Consider the following 19,666-nt stretch of genomic DNA (forward strand, 5'->3'; position numbering starts at 1 on the left):
TTTCAGGGATGAGTTCGAGCGTGACCCTGCTAGCCATTTTCGCAGTCTTCGCGAGTGAATAGGGAAAAGACTAGATTAAAGGTTACTCCTAGTAGTGAATAAAAGTCTTCTGCTTTGGTTGTTCTGCTGGCTGGAAATAGTAGCAATTAAGGCCTAATGAAAAATGTTACAATTATCAACTTAAGTCATATTTGTTATTGCCCCAAGAGGCAGCATATCAATGGATGGTAGAAGCCAATCTTTGCAATCTGAATCTTCCCATTCCCATTTATGGTACGAGGAAAGGAATCCATACAAACGGCTGACACTCCATAAACAACAGAGGACAAAGCTCAATAATATAAATTTTAGAGTTGTAAGCACAAACGCATTCCAAACATGAAGTTCACCAAACAATTACAAGCAATTTAAAAGGGCAGAAAGAAATTTAGGACAGACTTCAGAATTTAACTTTGCCAGCATGGAGAGCACGGAAGTATCCTTTGGGGTTGGCCACAAAGACATGCCTCGGAATCCGAAAGTTTGCTCCAGGGGCTTTCATCATCTTCACTGCCTTGACTCCGCAACAGCAACGAATGCAGCGGCTAAAGCACCAATACAGCACAAGTATGACCAAACCTGCAACAACAAAAGGTGCACCAACACGGAGCCAGTATTGTAGCCTCTCCTTTCTAGTTTCTGGTGGGAAGGCATCGTCCAACCTGCCAATCAGAAACAGACCAAAGTTTTCCAGCATCATGAACAGTTGCTTCAGCTTCTCCACCAGATTGTTCATCATTTCATCTGCCCCCACTGCTTTCAACTTTGCCTGTGTGCTGTTCATCATGATCGTGCTTCCTTCCCCAATTCCTCTCATTTTCTCCTGCAGATTGCCGATCATAATATCAGTTCTAAGTCTCATCTTTCCTTGCTTGATTCTCAAGTGAAAAGAGCAAAAATAATAACAGACCTTTGAAGGGTGGAAGTGTTATTAAAGGCGATTGAGTGCTTTAGCTTTAATTGCGTTGTCCAATAATTAAGGTAGTGGTAGCTGCCACATTGTTTTTCCCCGTAATAGACTAGACTTTATTAAGAGTAATTAGAGTACTAATACAAGTTGGTAAGAGGCTAATAGGTGCTACCCAATTATCAGTCTAACACTAATTGATTTTGATTATGTTAATTGGTGGGGACTGAACGGATTGGGAGCAGGGCAGGGATGGTCTAACAAGGTAGCATTTTTTAAACGTTACCGTAAACTTCTTGTACATCCTTGCAACAGAAGTATAATATTTTATTATTGCTCATATGGGTCTCATATATAATAATTGTATCTCTGTTATTAAATTTTACAAGTAGTTCACGTAGAATTACATCTTATTCAAAAAATATTATATCTTTCAAAACTGTTGCCATAAACAACCGTTCGTGCTCTTGGTCTGCAGGGATTGATCATCTCATAATTAGTGTTGCTATCAACCTGTCAGCTTACCATTTCCGCGCGAATTGGGAACCGTAGAGTCGAGTATTAAAGCGTTTCTATCCATCCTTCCCAAGGCCCACTAATTGCCGGTAATGGAAGCAGACCCAAGTTAGGCTGCTAAGTGCAGTAGAATCCAAATTCAAGTTACCTAAACCAGTATAACTTCTTCCAAGGCAGAGAGACGTTCGACAGAGATCAACATCATTAAGTAATTTCCAGGACCGCCCCATGGGATGGGAGCAGTAACGCGGAAGGAAAGAACACATACTTGGGCATGCATGTTAATGAAACTGACTTTGCTATTCCTATTTCGTACTATATTAAGTTATTGGCCAAGTATATCTATGCATTCTAGAAATGAATCTTGGAGTTTTTTTTTTTTTTTTTGCCAAAATAACCTTTTTTTTTTCAAAAATATTCCCACAATGATTCAACTCCAAATGTTATTACTAATCTAATCTTCTGACTTTATCCCCTAATAAGGTGCAACCTCCTCCATGCTTTCTAAATCAAATTCTTCAAACTCAATCAAATTCTCGTTACCACTATTATTAACATAAGAGGTTCCAAACTCACGGGTATCCATCTAAAATAAAAGCATAAGACTCATTTCCTCGGCCCTACATGCAATTCCCCTCGTATTGCCACATGCACAGTGAGTTCCCGTTCAATAAAGTGTGACAAAATCAAAACTAAAACTCCGAAATGAGTTAATTGAATGAACAAGTGACGGAGAGTTAGGTAAAGACGTACTAATAATTCCAATTTCGCTAGATTTGTAGTGAGTTTTTCTTTTTTTTTTCTTTTTTTTTTTAATAGGAAAGAGAGCATCAAAAAGAGAAAATTACGGCAACTGGGATGGAAATAAACAATCGAAATTTTAAATTTTGCTTTCCATGTTTGGTGATAATTCCAGTTTCTTTGGATTTGTAGTGAATTTTTCTTTTTCTTAATAAGAAGGAAAGCAAAATTATTGCAACTACAACGGAAATGAACGGTCAAATTTTAGATTTTGCTCTCATCTTTCGAAATATCGTCAGGTTTATGTTAAGTATTCAAGACTTCTACTCTCATCTTTGAAAATATTGTCAGATTTATATTAAGTATTCAAGATTTTTTTGGAAAGTAGGGTGACAAGTAAAGACGGAGTAGAGTACTATAGTCAGAAAGAAGAAGATACATTCAGAACAGAGTATTATAGTCATGGACTATATTAATGGCTAATGAAGAATTTTACCCTTTTTCTCATTTCCATTTGAATGTGATCCGATGGGTAACAGATAAGGTTGCTATGGGAATAATGTATGAAATTGAATCATTTTAGGAATATTTTTTGTGAAGGGAGTTATTTAGGCAAATAACTCTGAATCTTGGGCAAACTGCATCCATCTTCCCATTCTTATTTTCACTATTAGGAAAGTAGTAATTCATACAAAGCAGTAGTGATATCCCAGAAATCACAAAGTTCAGAAACAGCTTTGTGAGCTGGGTCACATTTGAAACATAAAAAATCCCAAAATGACTACGAACAATTGATCTTCCAGGACACAGAGAGGAAGGCAGGACAAACTTCATGTATATGCGCTACAACTAATCACGACTAGTATTTTTACGTTTACTAGCACGAAGGTCCAGGAAATATCCTTTGGGGTTGTCCTGAAAGGCATCCCTACGGATACGAGAGTCCCTTCCAGGGGCTTTCATCATCTTCCAGTTCGATGGCTTAGTGCCGCCGCCGCCGCGAAAATACACAAACAGCACAACTAACCCTGCTGCGACTAGAAACGGTGCATTAACACGGAGCCAGTGTTGTGGTGGGAAGACCTCTTCCAACCTGCCTAACAAAACCAAACCAAATTTTTCCGACAGCAAAAACAGTTGCTTCAGCTTCACTTGCAGATTGTTCATCATCTCATCTGCTCCCATTGCTTTCAACTTTGCCAGTGTGCTGTTCACCATAATCATGCTTTCTTCCTCAAATCCCTTCAGTTTCTCCTCAAATCCCTTCAGTTTCTCCAGCAGATTGCTGATCATACTGATCATACTCTCAGCTCCCATCTTTTATTCTGTGTGCTACCCAGTGAAAGGACTCGGTAAAAATCTGCTTCGACTTCTAATTAAAAGCTTGAAGAACCTTTTGTGTTTGGCAAAATCCAATCAAGTGAGGGCGCTAGCCATAATAAGCTTGATCAAGTTGTGATTTTCTTTATACCCACGTGAAGGTGAGAATTTTCGGTGCACTAGTCGTAAAAGCGTTTCACTTCACTAGTAGCACTCACTCCTCAGTACTGCCACCAAAAAAGCTTCTTTATTCGGCACAGCAGTGTAGCTAGCGAAGCAAGCATTATTTATTGGATCCGCACATTAATCCGGGACCCAGGTGTCTCCTATCATTCATCGTCTTTGTTTATTTTAGCCACTTCTTACTTTTCAACCAAAGAAAAAGAAAAGGATTTAAAAACTAAGAAGACCAGAGAAGTCTTTCAAAATTCAAATACACGAGGTAGATGAAGAAAAAAGGCCGGGGGTAGAGTTCAACAATATGAGGTCCCATCTCAAGAAGAAGGAGAGCAGACTAATTTGTCCCCCAAAAATTCTTCTCAGATTATTAATCAGCAACCACGATTACCCAAACTACTATTAAAGTTAAGTTAATTCTTGAGTATTTGGTTGGGGGTCCTTCCTTTTCTTTCTTTTTCTCTATTATACTTGAGGATTCTTGAGTTGCACCAAGATTTGGTTGGATAGTACAATGGAAGGTGATGTGACTAAGGTAGATTTATGGTGGCCAAAATCTTGGGTTCAGCCTATTGGTTCCAGTTCCACCCAAAGCGAAAACGGTGACAATAAAATGGATTTAGATTAAGAATCAGAAGCTCATCAGCATCACAGTCAATTTGTTTCGAGTATACATGCAATACAATACTTGTGTGGAATCAGAAGATGTAAAAAGATGCTCCAAGAGCCGACCTGTTTTATTCGTCATCAGGATGGCATCTGTTCCCCCAGCTTGCCGAAACTATAGTATATATCCGTTGAGGTAGGGAGCGTAGCTTTTACTTTTTTCGATACGTTGAGTAGGACTACAGAATTTGGAAATTAAGGAAATTGATCCGTGAACTAAAAACCATTGATGGATCTGCAGTTTGTGAACATATTCCTGGGAAAACGGCTCCTTCAAGCCAAGGAAATTCTGTAGCACCGACCGCACATTTTGGACCCAAATAATAATGAAGTGGGAATACGATCATGATCTTTTTGTCTTTCAAATGTTATGTCAATCTAAGTCACAAGTAACTAAATGCTATTTATTATGTGTTTAAAGATAGATAACGAAAGGCCAAGTCCTTATTAGTTTTGTGCTTCAACACGCTAGCTAGCATGGATAATCACAATTTGAAGCGATTATTTGAAAATTCGTAAGCCGTGCGGGTCATCAGGTAAAACTTAAGTGCAAGCGTCTTGCAAAACTCACTACTTCCCTCCCTAACCAAATAACCTCAAATGAACAAACAAGAATGCATATAAGTAATAAAGCGGACAAACTTTCCATTGACCATCTTATCAACGATTTTGGGGTCTTGCAAAAGTCACTACTTGCCGCTTGCCACTGCTATATACTCCCTCCGTCCCACTTTGATAGTCCTGTTTTTCTTTTTCATCTGTCTCAAATTGTAGTCCACTTTCCAATTGAAAAATGTAGTTGTATTTTAATTTTTCTAAAATACCCTTATTCCATGTAAGTTGTTGTTACTATAAACCTACCACGTTTAATGAGAGTTGACTCTTTTTTTACCGCTACCATCAATTCAAGTTCCCATAAAGTTATACTCCATTTAATGTGAGAATATTTTAGGAAAATAGCAATCTAAATTTACTTTTTCAACAAAGTTAACTACTTTTTTTTAAACTGTGTGAAATAAGAAACAGGAATACACATCACTACTATATCAGAGTAATAAAGCTACATTCCATTCACCATCTTGTCAACGACTTTGGGATCTTGCAAACCAGCTGCCGCTACTATATAATAAAAAAACAAACAATCTCAAGTGAACAAACGAGAATACATATTAGCAATAAAGCTACGCAAAAAAAAAAATAAATAAAAAATTAAAGGTATGTCTTCCAACCCAGGGGACGGGCCGACTACAAAGAAGAAAGCAGCTGCTGTTGTGGCAGCTGGAATAGGTCTTGCTCCATTAACATCGGGTATTGCTGCATTAGCATGGGGATCAGTCTCGGCCGAACCAGAGCCGCAAGATGACAGGAAGAAGATGAAGGCACCAGGAAGGAATGGCGAACTCATCTACAAGGATGATTTCCAGCGTGACCCAAGTGGCTATTTCCGTCAGCTTCGCGTTGACAAAAAGAGCAAAAAATAAATCAGGGCTCACAACTATTACATATTATGATCATGGAATTGTTGCAGTGTGATTTGATGTTTTCGGGATCTACTGGTTGTGTAATTTCCCGTTTCCTAGTTGCTAATGGTATTCTGCATATTTGTGTTTGCTAGAGTATGTTCAATACATATGTAAGATCAGAGGCATGCGTGTTCTCTGATATATATATACACACACACATATAATGGATATAAAATATAATGGAATTCTGTCGATGTTACAGAATTTCTTGGCTTGAAGGAGCTGTTTTCCCAGGAACATGTTCACGAACTGCAAATCAATGGTTTTTAGTTCAAGGATCAATTTCCTTAATTTTCAAATTCTGTAGTCCTATTATGAAGTGGCAATACAACCATGATCTTTGTCTTTCAAATTTTATGTTAATCCAAGTCACAAGTAACTAAATTCTGTGTGAACATTTATTATGTGTTTAAAGATAGATAACGAAAGGCAAAGTCTTTCATGGTGGCCATCAATCATTTGACAGTTATGGTAACGCTTGCACCTTAAGTTTTCCCCGGTGACCCACACGCTTTAAACACATCCTTTTAATTTGACGGTGGTTCAGTTTCCATGGACTGCAGTCCACCGACCAACCCAGCTGCCACTACTATATAATAAACAAACAACCTCAAGTGAACAAACGAGAATACACATTAGTAACAAAACTACATTAAAAAAAATTGAAGGTATGTCTTCCAACCCAGGGGAGGGGTCTAATACAAAGAAGAAAGCAGCTACTGCTGTGGCAGCTGGAATAGGTCTTGCTGCATTAGCATTGGGTATTGCTGCATTAGCATGGGGATCAGTTTCGGACGAACCAGAGCCGCAAGATGACAGGAAGAAGATGAAGGCACCAGGAAGGGATGGCGTACTCATCTACAGGGATGATTTCGAGGGTAACCCAAAAGACTATTTCCGACGGTATCGCGATGACAAAAGGAGCAAAAAATAAATAGGGGCTCGCAACTCTTACATGTCATGATCATGGAATTGTTGCAGCTGTAGTGTGATTTGATGTTTTCGGGATCTACTGGTTGTGTAATTTCCCATTTCCTAGTTGCTAATGATATTCTGCATATTTGTGTTTGCTAGAGTTTGTTCAATGCATATGTAAGATCAGAGGCTTGCGTGTTCTCTGATATATATATATATATATATATATATATATATATATATATATATATATATATACGTATAATGGAAATAAAATATCTTAGCAGCTTGTGTTTTAAGTTAATTTATGAGTTCCAGAATGCATGTATGGACAGGAAAAAGAGCATTATTGTTTGGTGCTGGACAAACAACACTAGACATGTTGAATTCGCCTTGGCATCCACCATACTTTTGCCAAGAAAATTAATCAGAGCTACAAGGAAGCACAACAGAATACTTGGAAAACAAAAAATTGTCAAGGTCTCCCCATCTTCCTTGCTTGTGCTCCCTAGTGAAATTAATCAATTTAAAAAGAGATGAACTTCTTGCTAGTCATTACACTGTTCAAAAAACTTTATAGATAAAAAAAGAGTAGTACGTTTTCCTCCCATAGACATACACATATATGGTGTTATAGACGAGTTGAAGGAAAAAATGAACAATATGCATATGTTTAGAGGAGGAGGAGAAGAGTCTCGTTCCATTTCTAGGTCAGGGCGATATCCGTTAAGATAACAACGATCGTTTTCAAGTGATTCTGGAACTCGAATCTAAATACGTCCATTACAGGCCAAGTCCTTCCTACGAAGGACAAGTCGTTGCTGGTACGAGATAATTGCAGTATACAATCACTTCACTGCCATAAGAAAGTCAGTATAGAATTTCCGCGAACTGGGTAGTGGGAACTGACAGCTATTCCTTCCTTCCCAATCTTTCACATTTACCCACAAAACGCAGTTGACTCTCGTTGACCAATTTCTTAATTAAATCCCATCCTGCTTTAAAAAAAATAAAAAAAAAAAGAAGTGGAAAGAGCATAAATAATTTCTCGTAAGATTTGCAGATGTTTGTTACTTTATCCCCTCAAAAATTTGGCTGTGGGAGCTCCAAATTTGAGTTCTTAATTTTTTGACTGTGCAATCGGATTGCTATTTCTTGAAGTTTTTGTAGAAAAATATATTATAATAATTTGATGTATGTGAAATAAATTAATATTATAATTAAAAATTATATTTGCAGAAAACGTAAAAATTTCTTGAGAAAAAAAAATGCCAATTCAAACAAGCCTAATCCTTTCGCACAGCACCAAACAACGCCAAAGTGACTTCTATCATCCGATGTAGTGCTTCTTCTTTTTTTCTTTTTCTTTTTTTTATTCTAACTTTTCAAACAAGGCCTAAATCGTACGCACAGCACCGATCAATCAACGCCAAAGTGACTTCTATCATCCGAGGTAGTGCATCTTCTTTCTTCTTTCTTTTTCCTTACTTTTTTCTTGATCTACTTTCCAAGGCAAGATGATTGATCAACAGAAGTTAAGAGAAATAAATAAATGAAAAGAAAAAGTTTGATAGCTAATGGTTACCTACTCACGAAGCTTAACTATAAAGAAAAATAGGAGAATCGATTGTAGTTTCCTTCTCGAGGGGAACTTTTTCATGGTTGGATTCTCAGTATCTTTGCTCCTCGTTTGTCCCTACCTTCTTTCTACTTCTTAGGAGTTAAGAATCACAAAAGTAGAAGAAAAGGAATATGAGAAATGCAATGCTACTTGAGTAGCTCCTTGAGAAGGTAGGGCCCGAAGGGGAAGCCTGATCAATTGCTTCCTTTGAGGTGATCAAGAATTATTTGCATGAAGAAAGTATCAAGTCTTATTTACATCAAAAAAAAAAAAAAGGGAGAAAATAAAAAAGAATAATAATATGTTCACCAGTTAAAGTTCCCGTGTGTTCATCTCCGAAGAGACTTCTTATATTTCCTTTTCCAAATTTTCGTACTTTCATGGCTCTAGAATTTACATGAAGAAGATTTTTTGTTTTGCTTAAGTGAGAAAGGCTTGATCCTCTGATTTTTGCAGTGATCTGCAAGTCTAGTTTGTATTTTAGCTCGATGAAAATAGCAAATATCTTGCTAATTTTCTTGCCAATTTTGCAACTGATCAAAGATATGTACACAAAACTTAAGAATATGTTTCTTCAAGAGTTTGAAGCATTTAAGGATCATATATATATAATCACAGGCCCAAAGCAACATAACCATCATCATCGTCGTCGTCATTACACAACCATCTTCTACGACCAACATGTTGACGTTTGATGATATGAAAGAGTTACAGACACCAAAAGCCAGAAGGGATTTTTTTTTTTTTTAAAAAAAAAGGCAAATCTGAGAAGAGAACCATAGCAAAGATTCCGTTATTGGTAGGAGGCAGGCTTTGTAGTTTATATAGTTGTAGTGGTAGTGATCTCTTAGCAGAGTTGATCACCAGGATGTGCACGAAGATTTCTAAAATATGATTTGGGGTTGGCCTCAAATGCAGGTCTTGGCATCCTACAGTTTCTGCCTGGAGCTTTCATCATCTTGACTCTTCTCCCGCCTCCACATTTGCAACAGCACTTATAGCAGCAATAGAGCAACAGAGACAGAACAACGCCAGCAATGGCAATTGGTAAAGCAATCCGCAGCCAGTGATGCAGCTTCTCCCCTCTTGTTTCCGGTGGAAATATCTTGTCAAACCATTCCAAGAATTGCCCCCAAAGGTTTTCCATCGCTTGCCATAGTTCCTTCAGCTTCTCCACCACAAACTTTTCTACGCTCTCTATCCCCATCTCTGATCACTCCTCTCTATTCAGTACTCAGTCCCTGCTCCCTTTGATTGCTTCCTTACATATCTGTGTCATTAGAATAAATATCCCCCGTTAGTTGACTACGCTTGGACAATGGTCCACAAGGGGGAAAAATGATTGCATTTTTCCATTTAAAAAATATTATTATATTGTAATAATTTTACGATGTTAATAGTTTACAAGCGACAAAAAATGTTTATGAAATTTTGATCTAGTGACTAAAATTGTAATTTCAGAAATCAAAAGCCTTGGATTCAATTTTTTTTTTTTTAAAAAGAAATGAAAAGATAATTACAAAACATACTTAAAAACCCAAATTTCCAAAGGTTATATATATATTTTTCAACCCTCTCGTCTTCTAAGAGCAGAGTGGCTCCATATTAATGCTATATTGAAATGGGTAATATCCATTTTTCCGGTAGTATACGCATGAAAATTAAATGCATGCCAAAGTGGCTCCATATATTTTCATTCGGTGATTACACAGCAATTTAAATGTAACAATTTTGATATGAAATGAGAAAATAGTAGGAAAGCATGCCCACCTCCATCATTCAAACACTTAAACCAAAAAAAAAAAAAAACTCGAACATGGTAATATCCTTCTCGAATAGAATGTTTTCAATTTTTTTTTCTTTACTACACAATTTATTTATTCTATTCTGTAACAATTTTTTCCTTCGATTCATTTTAAGTACTAAGTAAATCCGAAATCTTCGTTGCGTTTGGATTGCATTTTTCATGAAAAAATTACTATAACGATTTGATATATATGAAAAAAAATAATAATAAAAAAATATGATCACGAAAAATGTCGTTTGACGGATCCAAACAAGGCTTCATTCCCAACCAAACATGAAAACAAGAGCCTGCACTTTCCCGATTAAAGTTGACGACTTGACCCAATAGTCTTGCTGTTCCTAGTCTTCATCATTAATCTTGTCAAAACCGAAAAAAAAGTCTTCATCATTAATATGGAACCGCTGAATTTTCCCTTCCACAATTTTGTCGGGATATGTGGAAGATTGGGAATGATGGATTATTACTTCCAACCAAATTCCAAGAAATTCCGCTAACCTAACCCTCGTTTGGAAAAGTAGTATGGGACTGGGCCCCAATCCATTTAGTGCAATTGACGCATAGGCAGTACGACATTAGGAATTAATAATGTGGTTTAACAACCTCCCCAATTTTCCTAGAATTTTCCGTCACAAAAGCCTGGTAACCAGCAATCAATTAGCTAGAAATTTCAAGGGAAAAAAAAAACACTAGGAAGATTAGGAAACTTCGAAAAGGAATAGAAAAAAAAAAAAAAAACTGCCATCCACAAATTCTTGCACTCGTCCTGACTACTGATTTCATGATCAGGATCCTAGAAATTAACTAAAGAGACCAGAGTTGTCAAAGAGCAAAATAACAGTCAGGAAAATTTCGATATTATTGCATTTTAAACTTTTTTTTTTGAGCTCCAAGGGATGACAAAAAGGTGAAATCAAGAATTTTCCAGGAATACATTTACAACAGCACCAGCTACTACGCATATGCATGGCATGGCACGGCGTGCTCTGTAATTGTGCCTTTTCAAGTAGAGACCTACAAATGGTAACTGTAACACAAAACTCACCTCCCATAGTCTATTTGCGATGTGTCCTCAACATGGCATTTCTTCAAATTTCGATATTATTGCATTTTAAACTTTTTTTTTTGAGCTCCAAGGGATGACAAAAAGGTGAAATCAAGAATTTTCCAGGAATACATTTACAACAGCACCAGCTACTACGCATATGCATGGCATGGCACGGCGTGCTCTGTAATTGTGCCTTTTCAAGTAGAGACCTACAAATGGTAACTGTAACACAAAACTCACCTCCCATAGTCTATTTGCGATGTGTCCTCAACATGGCATTTCTTCAACACACTCTCGCTAAAGCCCAGCAAGCAGACTAGTTTGAATTGTTGAGCTAGGCTTGGTGAAAAGACTCTGCACCGTTAAAGCTATTCAAAACTAAACTCGTCCAATCTATCTACATCTCCAACTCCAAAAAATGTTTTGCCACCTAAACGTTCATCTGAAAAAAAAAAAGGGAAAATCACCATTAAGACAATTCAGTATATTTGATGAATAGCCACATGTAGCCCGTCATTTTTCCGGTCATATTCGATCAAAATTGTTTAGGAAAACCAGTTACTACATCACCAGGGTGTAAAAGCTTAAACCAATGTGTGGAAAGGAGGGAAATACAGCTTTCCAACTCAGACCATAATATACATCCAATGAGAGACACACAGGAGGGAGAAGTTATAACGTACCGTATTTGGAAGCTAATAAAAGTTCTGACAGCTGAAAGCTAAAGTTCTATCTCCTCCTCTTCCTGCCTTTCCCCAATTGACCAGATTTAAATGCATGTTCTTGTTCTTGAAGGAAAGCCCTTGCTTTACCATACTTCTCGGCTCTTTCATCCTCAAGTAGCTTCTTGTCCTTTTCCTTCACCTCAAACAAGAAGTAATTATCTTTCCGAAGTTCACGAGCAGCACCTTTAGCTTCACGTTTTAAAAGTTTCTTCAACTTTCTCCTCTCAGCTCGTTCACGATCTGGATCATAATCTCTCCCCTTTACAAAGCTAGAGGATTGCGTCCAACAATTAAAAATCAGGCGGCAGCTCATACTAAGTATTATTTTTTAAGAGTAACAAAGACACAACTTGTCACAAACATACTTATCCTCAAATTTCGGATTAAGCATCTTGATTGGCACCGGCTTTTGCTTTCTCATTTGGAGTGGCTGACGCAAAACATGATGCTCATCAGCTTTCTTCTCAATAAATTGGGCCACATCTCTGAGCTTGTCTTTCAACATTTCTGGCATGCAATGTTGCCCTGCCAGCTTATGCAATACCTTTGATATCTGTAAAAATATTTCGGGAAAGGAATTGAATCCTTCATAGAGGTTGACAAATCCTTTAAGAGTTTCAGCAACTGCTGCGATAACACTAGCCCTGTCAACAAAAGCATTCGCCCTTAATTAATACTCATCAACCTCAAAAGGGAACATCTGTAGAAAAATATGCTGCATCAGAGGCTTAACAATCAGGAAAAACATGATTAAAAAAACAGCACCAAACAGGTATACACGATGTATCCAACATCAACATATAGTCATAAAGCACATATCTAGCTGCCACAATTTTGATAGCATTCACTGCAAGTGAAATAGCCCCTTTACACCAATTCTTTCTGAACAATTTATGCCTTTCCTTTGAGAAGTATATCAGTGATGTCATGCACTAGATAAATAGAGACGCTCAACTAACAAACACAGTGTACCATTAACTACAGCAAGAAAAAAGACTGACCTGAAATTATCAGAGTTGAAATGAGGAGAATCTTCTGGCAAGTCGATCAGCATAAGAAAATCTAAACGGTTGATCTCCTTCACACTACTCTTGATACAGAGCAGAGGTTTTAGGGTTTTGATTTCCATAAGATGGTGTAACTGCATTGAAAACAAATGCATAAAGTAGCCTCATCTACTGTACCTTAAAGGGAAATTCCCACTAATGATTGGCTAAAAGCAAGTCAAACAATAACTAGTAAAAGAAATAGGCAAGAGTCAAAACTAACTTCCATGATTGGGAGAAAACAAGGAAATCTTTTGCTATGTAGAAAAAATGCTTTCAACAAGAAGAACCCTCGAGAGAAAAAATTATGTATAGGGCACATGGGAACTGGCAATATGCTATGAAAACCTAATATATTGATTGAGCCATACCTGATGGTCATCAGCTGATCCTTGAATCTTGTCAAAAGCCGCCAAGAGCAGAGTTCTAATGAATGTTAAAGCCTCAGGACAAAGTTTTCGGGATTGTTTCGTGACCTGCAAACAATTTCACAAGTTGAAGAAAGTGTAGACTTACAAGTGGCCTGGGCGGTACACCCTAATAAGGTACATCTAATGGTAAAACAAAAAATAATAATAAAAACACTAAGACAAGTTGAGTGCACCTACAGAGAGCACCATAGAGCATAAGAAGGAACCAACTACAATATCCCGACCAGACACAACCTGACACCGCATCAAATATTCACACATCAGCAAGATTGCTGGTGTCATGACCACATGACGAAAATCGGAGCACGGAAAGACCATGGACCACAGCCTCAAAAGAAAGATTGTTTTCAAAGAAGGCCAACAGCTTTTCCCTATGATAATGGAATAGCAGAAAATGTGAGATATATTGAAGATGGTCCAGATTATGCAGGAAAATCTTTGCAGTATACTAACAGTAATGCCAGAGAACTACAAAATTTAAAATGTCAATCACATCCAAACCTGTAGTTTTAATGTTGTCAGAGAATTGTGCCCGAGTATGTAATAGTCGTTGACGAGCACATATGGCAGCAAAGTATGGGATCTCCGCACTCATTTCCATCAATGGCTTCACAAGCAAATTCAGCAGCTTGAAGTTCAATGGCTTCTTACTTGCTAAAACAGCAAAGTATTGCAATAGAACACCATAAAACACCTGGCAATAACAATTGCATTGATTGATATCAGCTCATCTGGAAACAATATACAGAATGCCAGCTCCAACTTGCAAGTTCTAAACAAGAAGAATCACTTCACGCATACTAGCACCATGCGATCTCTGTCACAGTATTTGACAAACAAATATATATGGCAAAGTTAAAAAGACAATTGATAGACATCACAAACATCAATCATACACTAATTTGTATATGGCTAAAGCAAATGATAGTCTCTTGTTTCAAGGGTTGTCAATGAGATGTTTCATTACAGAACAAGAGAGGAAAAAGAAAACAAACATTTCCAAAACCATAATCAATAAAATAGCAAATCAAGAATTAAAGTTCCATACTTGCATTTTCTTTCTGTTTTCTGCTGCAACATGGATCGCATTGAATGCACGAATTCTCCTTATTGCTTCAACAATTTGATCATCAGAACAGTTCTCCAACAATGAAGTAAATTCTTCCAGGTTTTTTGGAGCTTCAATTGTATACGGAAGTTCCCCTTGCTGAACCGATTGTTGCTTGGCAATTGCTTTCTGGCTTTCAGTATCAGATAAGTTCATTTGCTTTTCCTTCTTTTCTTGTTCCTTCTTCTTTCTTTCCACCCTATCACCGTCACTATCTTCATCATCCTGCAGATAAGTATCAATTTTGTCATCATCACTCTGTTCCCAGTCTTTCACTGAATGAGTTTTGTCATGTTCATCATCATCCTCATCAGACTCTTCTTCACTATCATCTTCACTGCCCCCAGATTCCTCTGTAGAAGCAGCATCCTCACTCCCAAGATCTTCTGCATTTTCCCTTTGCAAGATCTGTTGAATCCATCCCAATTTAGTTTTTTTGTCTTCATGTGAAAATGAGTCACCAAGATCATCACCAGATAAAGATCTGAATTGTTTGGAGGATGCATCATTATCATCTGAACCATCAGGTTCTTCATCACTTAATTCATCAGCAGCAACCATTCTTTTCTGGCGCTCTTCCTGACATTGTGGAACAGCATGAAAGTTAACAGAAGTTCCTATAAGGTTTATTTTTCCAACTTCCTACAGTCTATATCGATGATTTAAAACCCCCCCCCTCCCCCAACAATATACATATATCCATGTCCTTTCCGATAAAGGAAAAGCACTGCACATAACATTTCCCCTTGTCTTCATGAAGTAGATTATGAAATCTACTGATATTCCAATCCAAGACATCTATATGCAAGCACAAAAATCACAATTGGGCAGGTGCCGGTACCATCATTGAGCAATACATACAAATATCATCAAATACAAATCATTACACAGCAAGGAAATCATGTAAACTACACTCTGTTTTACTCAGGTGCAACGAAAATTGCCAAAAGAGGGTCTACTGCCAAATGGGAAGCCAAAAACGAACACAATACTATGACTGGTTTTGTAATGTTGTTAATTAAGATACAAGACTTCCATGACTTACTGTATTCTGAAAAGAAGAAGAAAAGGGCCAAGAGAATTGTATAAAGATAATTTCATCCCTAATTGAGCTTATGCGTTGTGGCATAATTTTCATCATAAACGACTCTCCTAATTCATAAGGAGAAAACATTTTTTCCCTTTCTTTTCGGGCTCCCAAAAGAGAGACTTAGTTTATAAGTAGTAAGATGATCTCATCAGCAACTAAAAATACCTCCAATTGCTCCAAGCGTTCTTTCTCCTCTTGTGCAATCTCTTCAGCTGACTTTGTACGGTCTGATGGGCGAGCACGCATATCCAGTGCCATCTCACTTACAAGTTTGTCATAGGAATCAGGTTTTTCCTGTAAGGTCATTATAGCCATAATTATTCATATAAAGTCAAGTAAGTAATTGAATTGAACAAGAGATATATAAGAAAACCACACAGTTGGAGGGTAAAAAATATGAGATTAAGGCCTTATGAAGAAGCGTGCGGTACAATAGCATCAGATGGACCAACATGACAAAGAAAATAGAGGAGCTTTAAGTTATCAGAAATTCATTTAACAGCAACATAAGTGAGGAACCAAAAATAAAAGACAGAAAACAGTTTCTAAGGGAGTAGAGATGTACTTACCAGTCGAGTAGCAGTTTTGTCCAGGGCTGGAGATGTGTCATGTTTCTTTTCTTCATTTTTAGAACTGCTCTTATTAACAAGGGCTCTCAATGCATTCATCTTGTTTGGTTGGGTCAACGACAACAGTGCCTCAGACTGCACCAACGATGTAAATTCTTGGTCCAGTTGATCAACCAACTGCTCATTTTCCTCCTTATCCTTAGCCTTCTCGGCCTGGAAGAAAGCAATGGAAATACACATTATCGAAAAGATCAAGTAACCATGCTTTTAGACAGTAAACAAGTTACATAAAGACACAACCTTAAAGAATTTACTCTTGGAAATTATCTCCTCCATCACTTCTCTTTTGCTTTTCTGCCTCTGAAACAGAAAAATCACATGCATCAGGAGCACGAACAATTTCATAAATAATTTCCAAGGGGATACTAAACTACTTTAGACGTATTGATGCCAAACTGCTACAAGTTAAATGCTTAAATGACATTTACATAACCTCACACCAAACTGGCATGCATAAACTAATATGACAACCCAATTTGGGAATAACAGGAAGCCTCAAAACACATGTAGCAAAAAAAAAAAAAAAAAAACATAGATACTAGTCTTTTTCTCATCCTATCAACCCCAGGGGCTTCACACACACACACACAGTGTCAAGGCAATCAAAAGAGTTTATGGAAGAGAGCAACCAATTGTGATATTATGATTAATCATGAAAGAAACAAAATCTCTACTTTCTTGCATAAATCAACTACTTGAAATACCATGTAAGAAAGGTAGCTAAAATGTATGAGATGGGGGATGAGAGTCTCACGGTTTCCTGTCCCGCTAAACCTGTTTGCTGAGCATTCTGCACTGCAGTGAAATTAAGCTCTCCCAAAATATCTGACTTCTCTGGCAGAAAAAGATTTATTGCAATTTAGTCATAGCATAGAGGATAAAAAATTGAGGAAGGACAACATAGCTACAACTATCAAATTTATGGACTAAAAAGTTTAAATGGTAAAACTAAGAACATCATCAATATCTTATCCTTCCCTATATCGTAGAACTGCAACAAAGGATGAGCACGGATTGCAGATGGACCAGCTATACTCCAAAGAAGAACAGAATTGAACACAAGACAAGGCATCACATACTTAACATGATAGGGGCATGCTCAGAAGTAGCATTTTTCCACAAACATTAACAACATGCCAACACTTTTAAAACAACCATGCCATGCATTACTCAATACCTAAGATCAGAAAGATCTTGCACTTTAGATAAATAAAACACAAAAAAGTGAACATGTATTAATCACTATTATCTCAACAACCACATGAATCACTATTACTAACATGCTCAAGTTCTAGATTTTTATCTACTGACAGATCTAAATCTACAAGTTGAAACCTTTGCACAACTGAAATAGCTTTTAAATCAGGGATAAAAACTGGCCCAGGTTCTTCTGCTTTCACGATATTTAAAACAGGGATAAAAGCAGTGCCCTGATCATCAACAGTTATGTTCGAATTTTACATGTATTTACCTCCACCGACAAATGACACCCACAATCTTACAGTTGGAGATGTTTTTGAAATGAAAGAAACCAATGGGAAGAAGAATGGATAGACCTCCCACAATGGAGTTCTGAAAAGTTGTTCAGTTAGTGTGAGTCACATTATGTATTTGTTTTCTCACTTGTGTTATTTTCTAAAGTCCATCTTATGCTCGTCTATCCAACTCAATCACAAGAGAACATTAACAAAACCACAATACTACATTAACCTACTAGCACAAAAAAGAAGCAATTTTACTTCATTTACTAAAACATCACATACATTTATACAAGGTATGCATTTGTAAGCCGCTAAGGATTATATACATACTTGCATTTCCTGTTGACCCGTCATCCACATCCTCATCCTCATCAAATGGTATTTCATCATCAAAATCATCCTTTTCTGGAAAAAGACCACCTTGAATCTCAAGTTCATCCTCTTCCCCATCAGATAAATTATACTTGCTTTTCTTGCTCAACTTCAGCTGTCATTGATGGGAAAAAAAGGAAAAAAAACCGGTCTTACACATACATAGAAGCAAGATACAATAACATTGTAGCAATTAAAAAAGACAAGCAAGAAAAACTTTTGGTTACATAACAAAACCTTTCTGATCCAACTCACCTGCCTTTCACGTTGAGACCTCATAATAGCCTTATCAAACTCCCCAAGCAATTCATTTTGCTCCCCAATTCGCTTATCCAGAAAAACAGATGACTTTCCACTCTGTTCATACTCCTTCAACAGCGTCTTCTTCCTCTGCATCCCAAATTAAAACCAAAAAAGGAAAATCAACAACAAAACATCCAAGCACAACACAATTCAATCCAAAGAAACCAAAAAAATTTCTTTTTTTTTTGGTTTTGCAATTCACTCCTATTGAATTTCTTGCCATAAGTTGTAATCAAATTGACCTTTTCAATGGCAAGGGACCGAGCTAGGCCTATACGACGTTGTTCACCCTTGCGCTTTTTACCGAGGATATCGAATTTGCGACGGGACCAAATGGTCTCAAATGGGTTCGGTTGGGGGGCTTTTTGCTTCATTGCTACTGCATTTGGACCTGATCTTTTGTTGCTTTTCTTTTTATTTTTCTTCGTCTTTGTGCCGTCGGAGCTTGATTTCTTCGCCATGGGAGCTCTTCTTTACTTCTCAGAGGAATTTGGAACTGGATTAGAGCTAACCAGACGAAAAAGGGTTTAGGGTTTAAGGACTGGGGAGAAAGAAGAAGAAGAAGATGGCGAGCTGGGATAAATTGGGCTGGGCTCTTACACTCTATGGGCTATAAGGTCTTTCAACATCCACGGTTTTGTCCAACTATTTCCTTTAGTTCTTTTATTGGGCCTTGAACGAAAGAAAGACCACGTATTCTAGGCTACATGGATATCCTGTGGGTATTCCCGTAGTTTGATTTGTTGTTTACGACGACTAATTCATATAATTTGTAGTTTTACTACTACATAATTTGTAGTTTAGTGGGACTGTTCAAGTTTTTTGAGGTTTAAGAGTAAATATTAGTCTTATAATCGATCTGGTATTACATAATACCAACGTTGAAGTCAAAATAGCTTGTTGGAATCTAATACGGTTCAGCCCGATTGTTTTACTTTTTACATTAATTTGATGTATAATTACATTACACTATTGTGTTCGGAATAAAAGTAGTGTACATGAATAAAATATTTGACATTATTTAGTATAATATTATGATGTATTTATATGTAAAAAAATTTAAACAGATACAAGAAGTGAACAGAACCGTACAAAACACAATTGTCCCGAGTCCTTGTCTAGCATTGAATGTGATCTTCCATCGCTTCGCGCACTATGTTAGTAACTCAATGGTAAGGTTCATAACATTGGTCTCAGGAAAAAC

The 19,666-nt window shown here is 37.2% G+C and overlaps 1 protein-coding gene and 1 long non-coding RNA gene across 5 annotated transcripts; both read right to left on the bottom strand.

Moving 5' to 3' along the window:
• Window positions 1-240: 240 nt before the first annotated feature.
• LOC140016398 (uncharacterized) lies at window positions 241-1,164 on the bottom strand. The gene is made up of 2 exons (XR_011822789.1): window positions 950-1,164; window positions 241-862 (listed from the first exon to the last, which is right to left on the bottom strand). It is a non-coding gene; the product is annotated as an uncharacterized lncRNA (long non-coding RNA).
• A 7,842-nt stretch (window positions 1,165-9,006) lies between these two features.
• LOC113716713 (uncharacterized) lies at window positions 9,007-19,053 on the bottom strand. 4 transcript variants are annotated; one of them, XR_011822964.1, is made up of 16 exons: window positions 18,705-19,050; window positions 18,415-18,549; window positions 18,118-18,274; window positions 17,061-17,140; window positions 16,547-16,606; window positions 16,247-16,459; window positions 15,843-15,971; window positions 14,528-15,166; window positions 13,981-14,173; window positions 13,657-13,850; window positions 13,420-13,524; window positions 13,004-13,143; window positions 12,368-12,646; window positions 11,961-12,271; window positions 11,275-11,719; window positions 9,007-9,695 (listed from the first exon to the last, which is right to left on the bottom strand). XR_011822964.1 is itself a non-coding variant. In XM_027241114.2 (15 exons), exons 1-14 carry the CDS (start codon window positions 18,921-18,923, stop codon window positions 12,007-12,009), a joined length of 2,808 nt encoding a protein of 935 aa, XP_027096915.1. In that variant the 5' UTR covers window positions 18,924-19,050; the 3' UTR covers window positions 11,065-11,719; window positions 11,961-12,006. The 4 variants fall into 4 exon arrangements, 3 of the variants coding, with proteins under 3 accessions (XP_027096915.1, XP_027096916.1, XP_071926626.1); XM_027241114.2 differs by lacking the exon at window positions 9,007-9,695 and having other exon boundaries at window positions 11,065-11,719; XM_027241115.2 differs by lacking the exons at window positions 9,007-9,695; window positions 18,705-19,050 and having other exon boundaries at window positions 11,065-11,719; window positions 17,061-17,135.
• Between the last annotated feature and the right edge of the window lie 613 nt (window positions 19,054-19,666).

This window comes from Coffea arabica, chromosome 11c, assembly GCF_036785885.1.
Source record: "Coffea arabica cultivar ET-39 chromosome 11c, Coffea Arabica ET-39 HiFi, whole genome shotgun sequence".
Taxonomy (NCBI): Eukaryota; Viridiplantae; Streptophyta; class Magnoliopsida; order Gentianales; family Rubiaceae; genus Coffea; species Coffea arabica.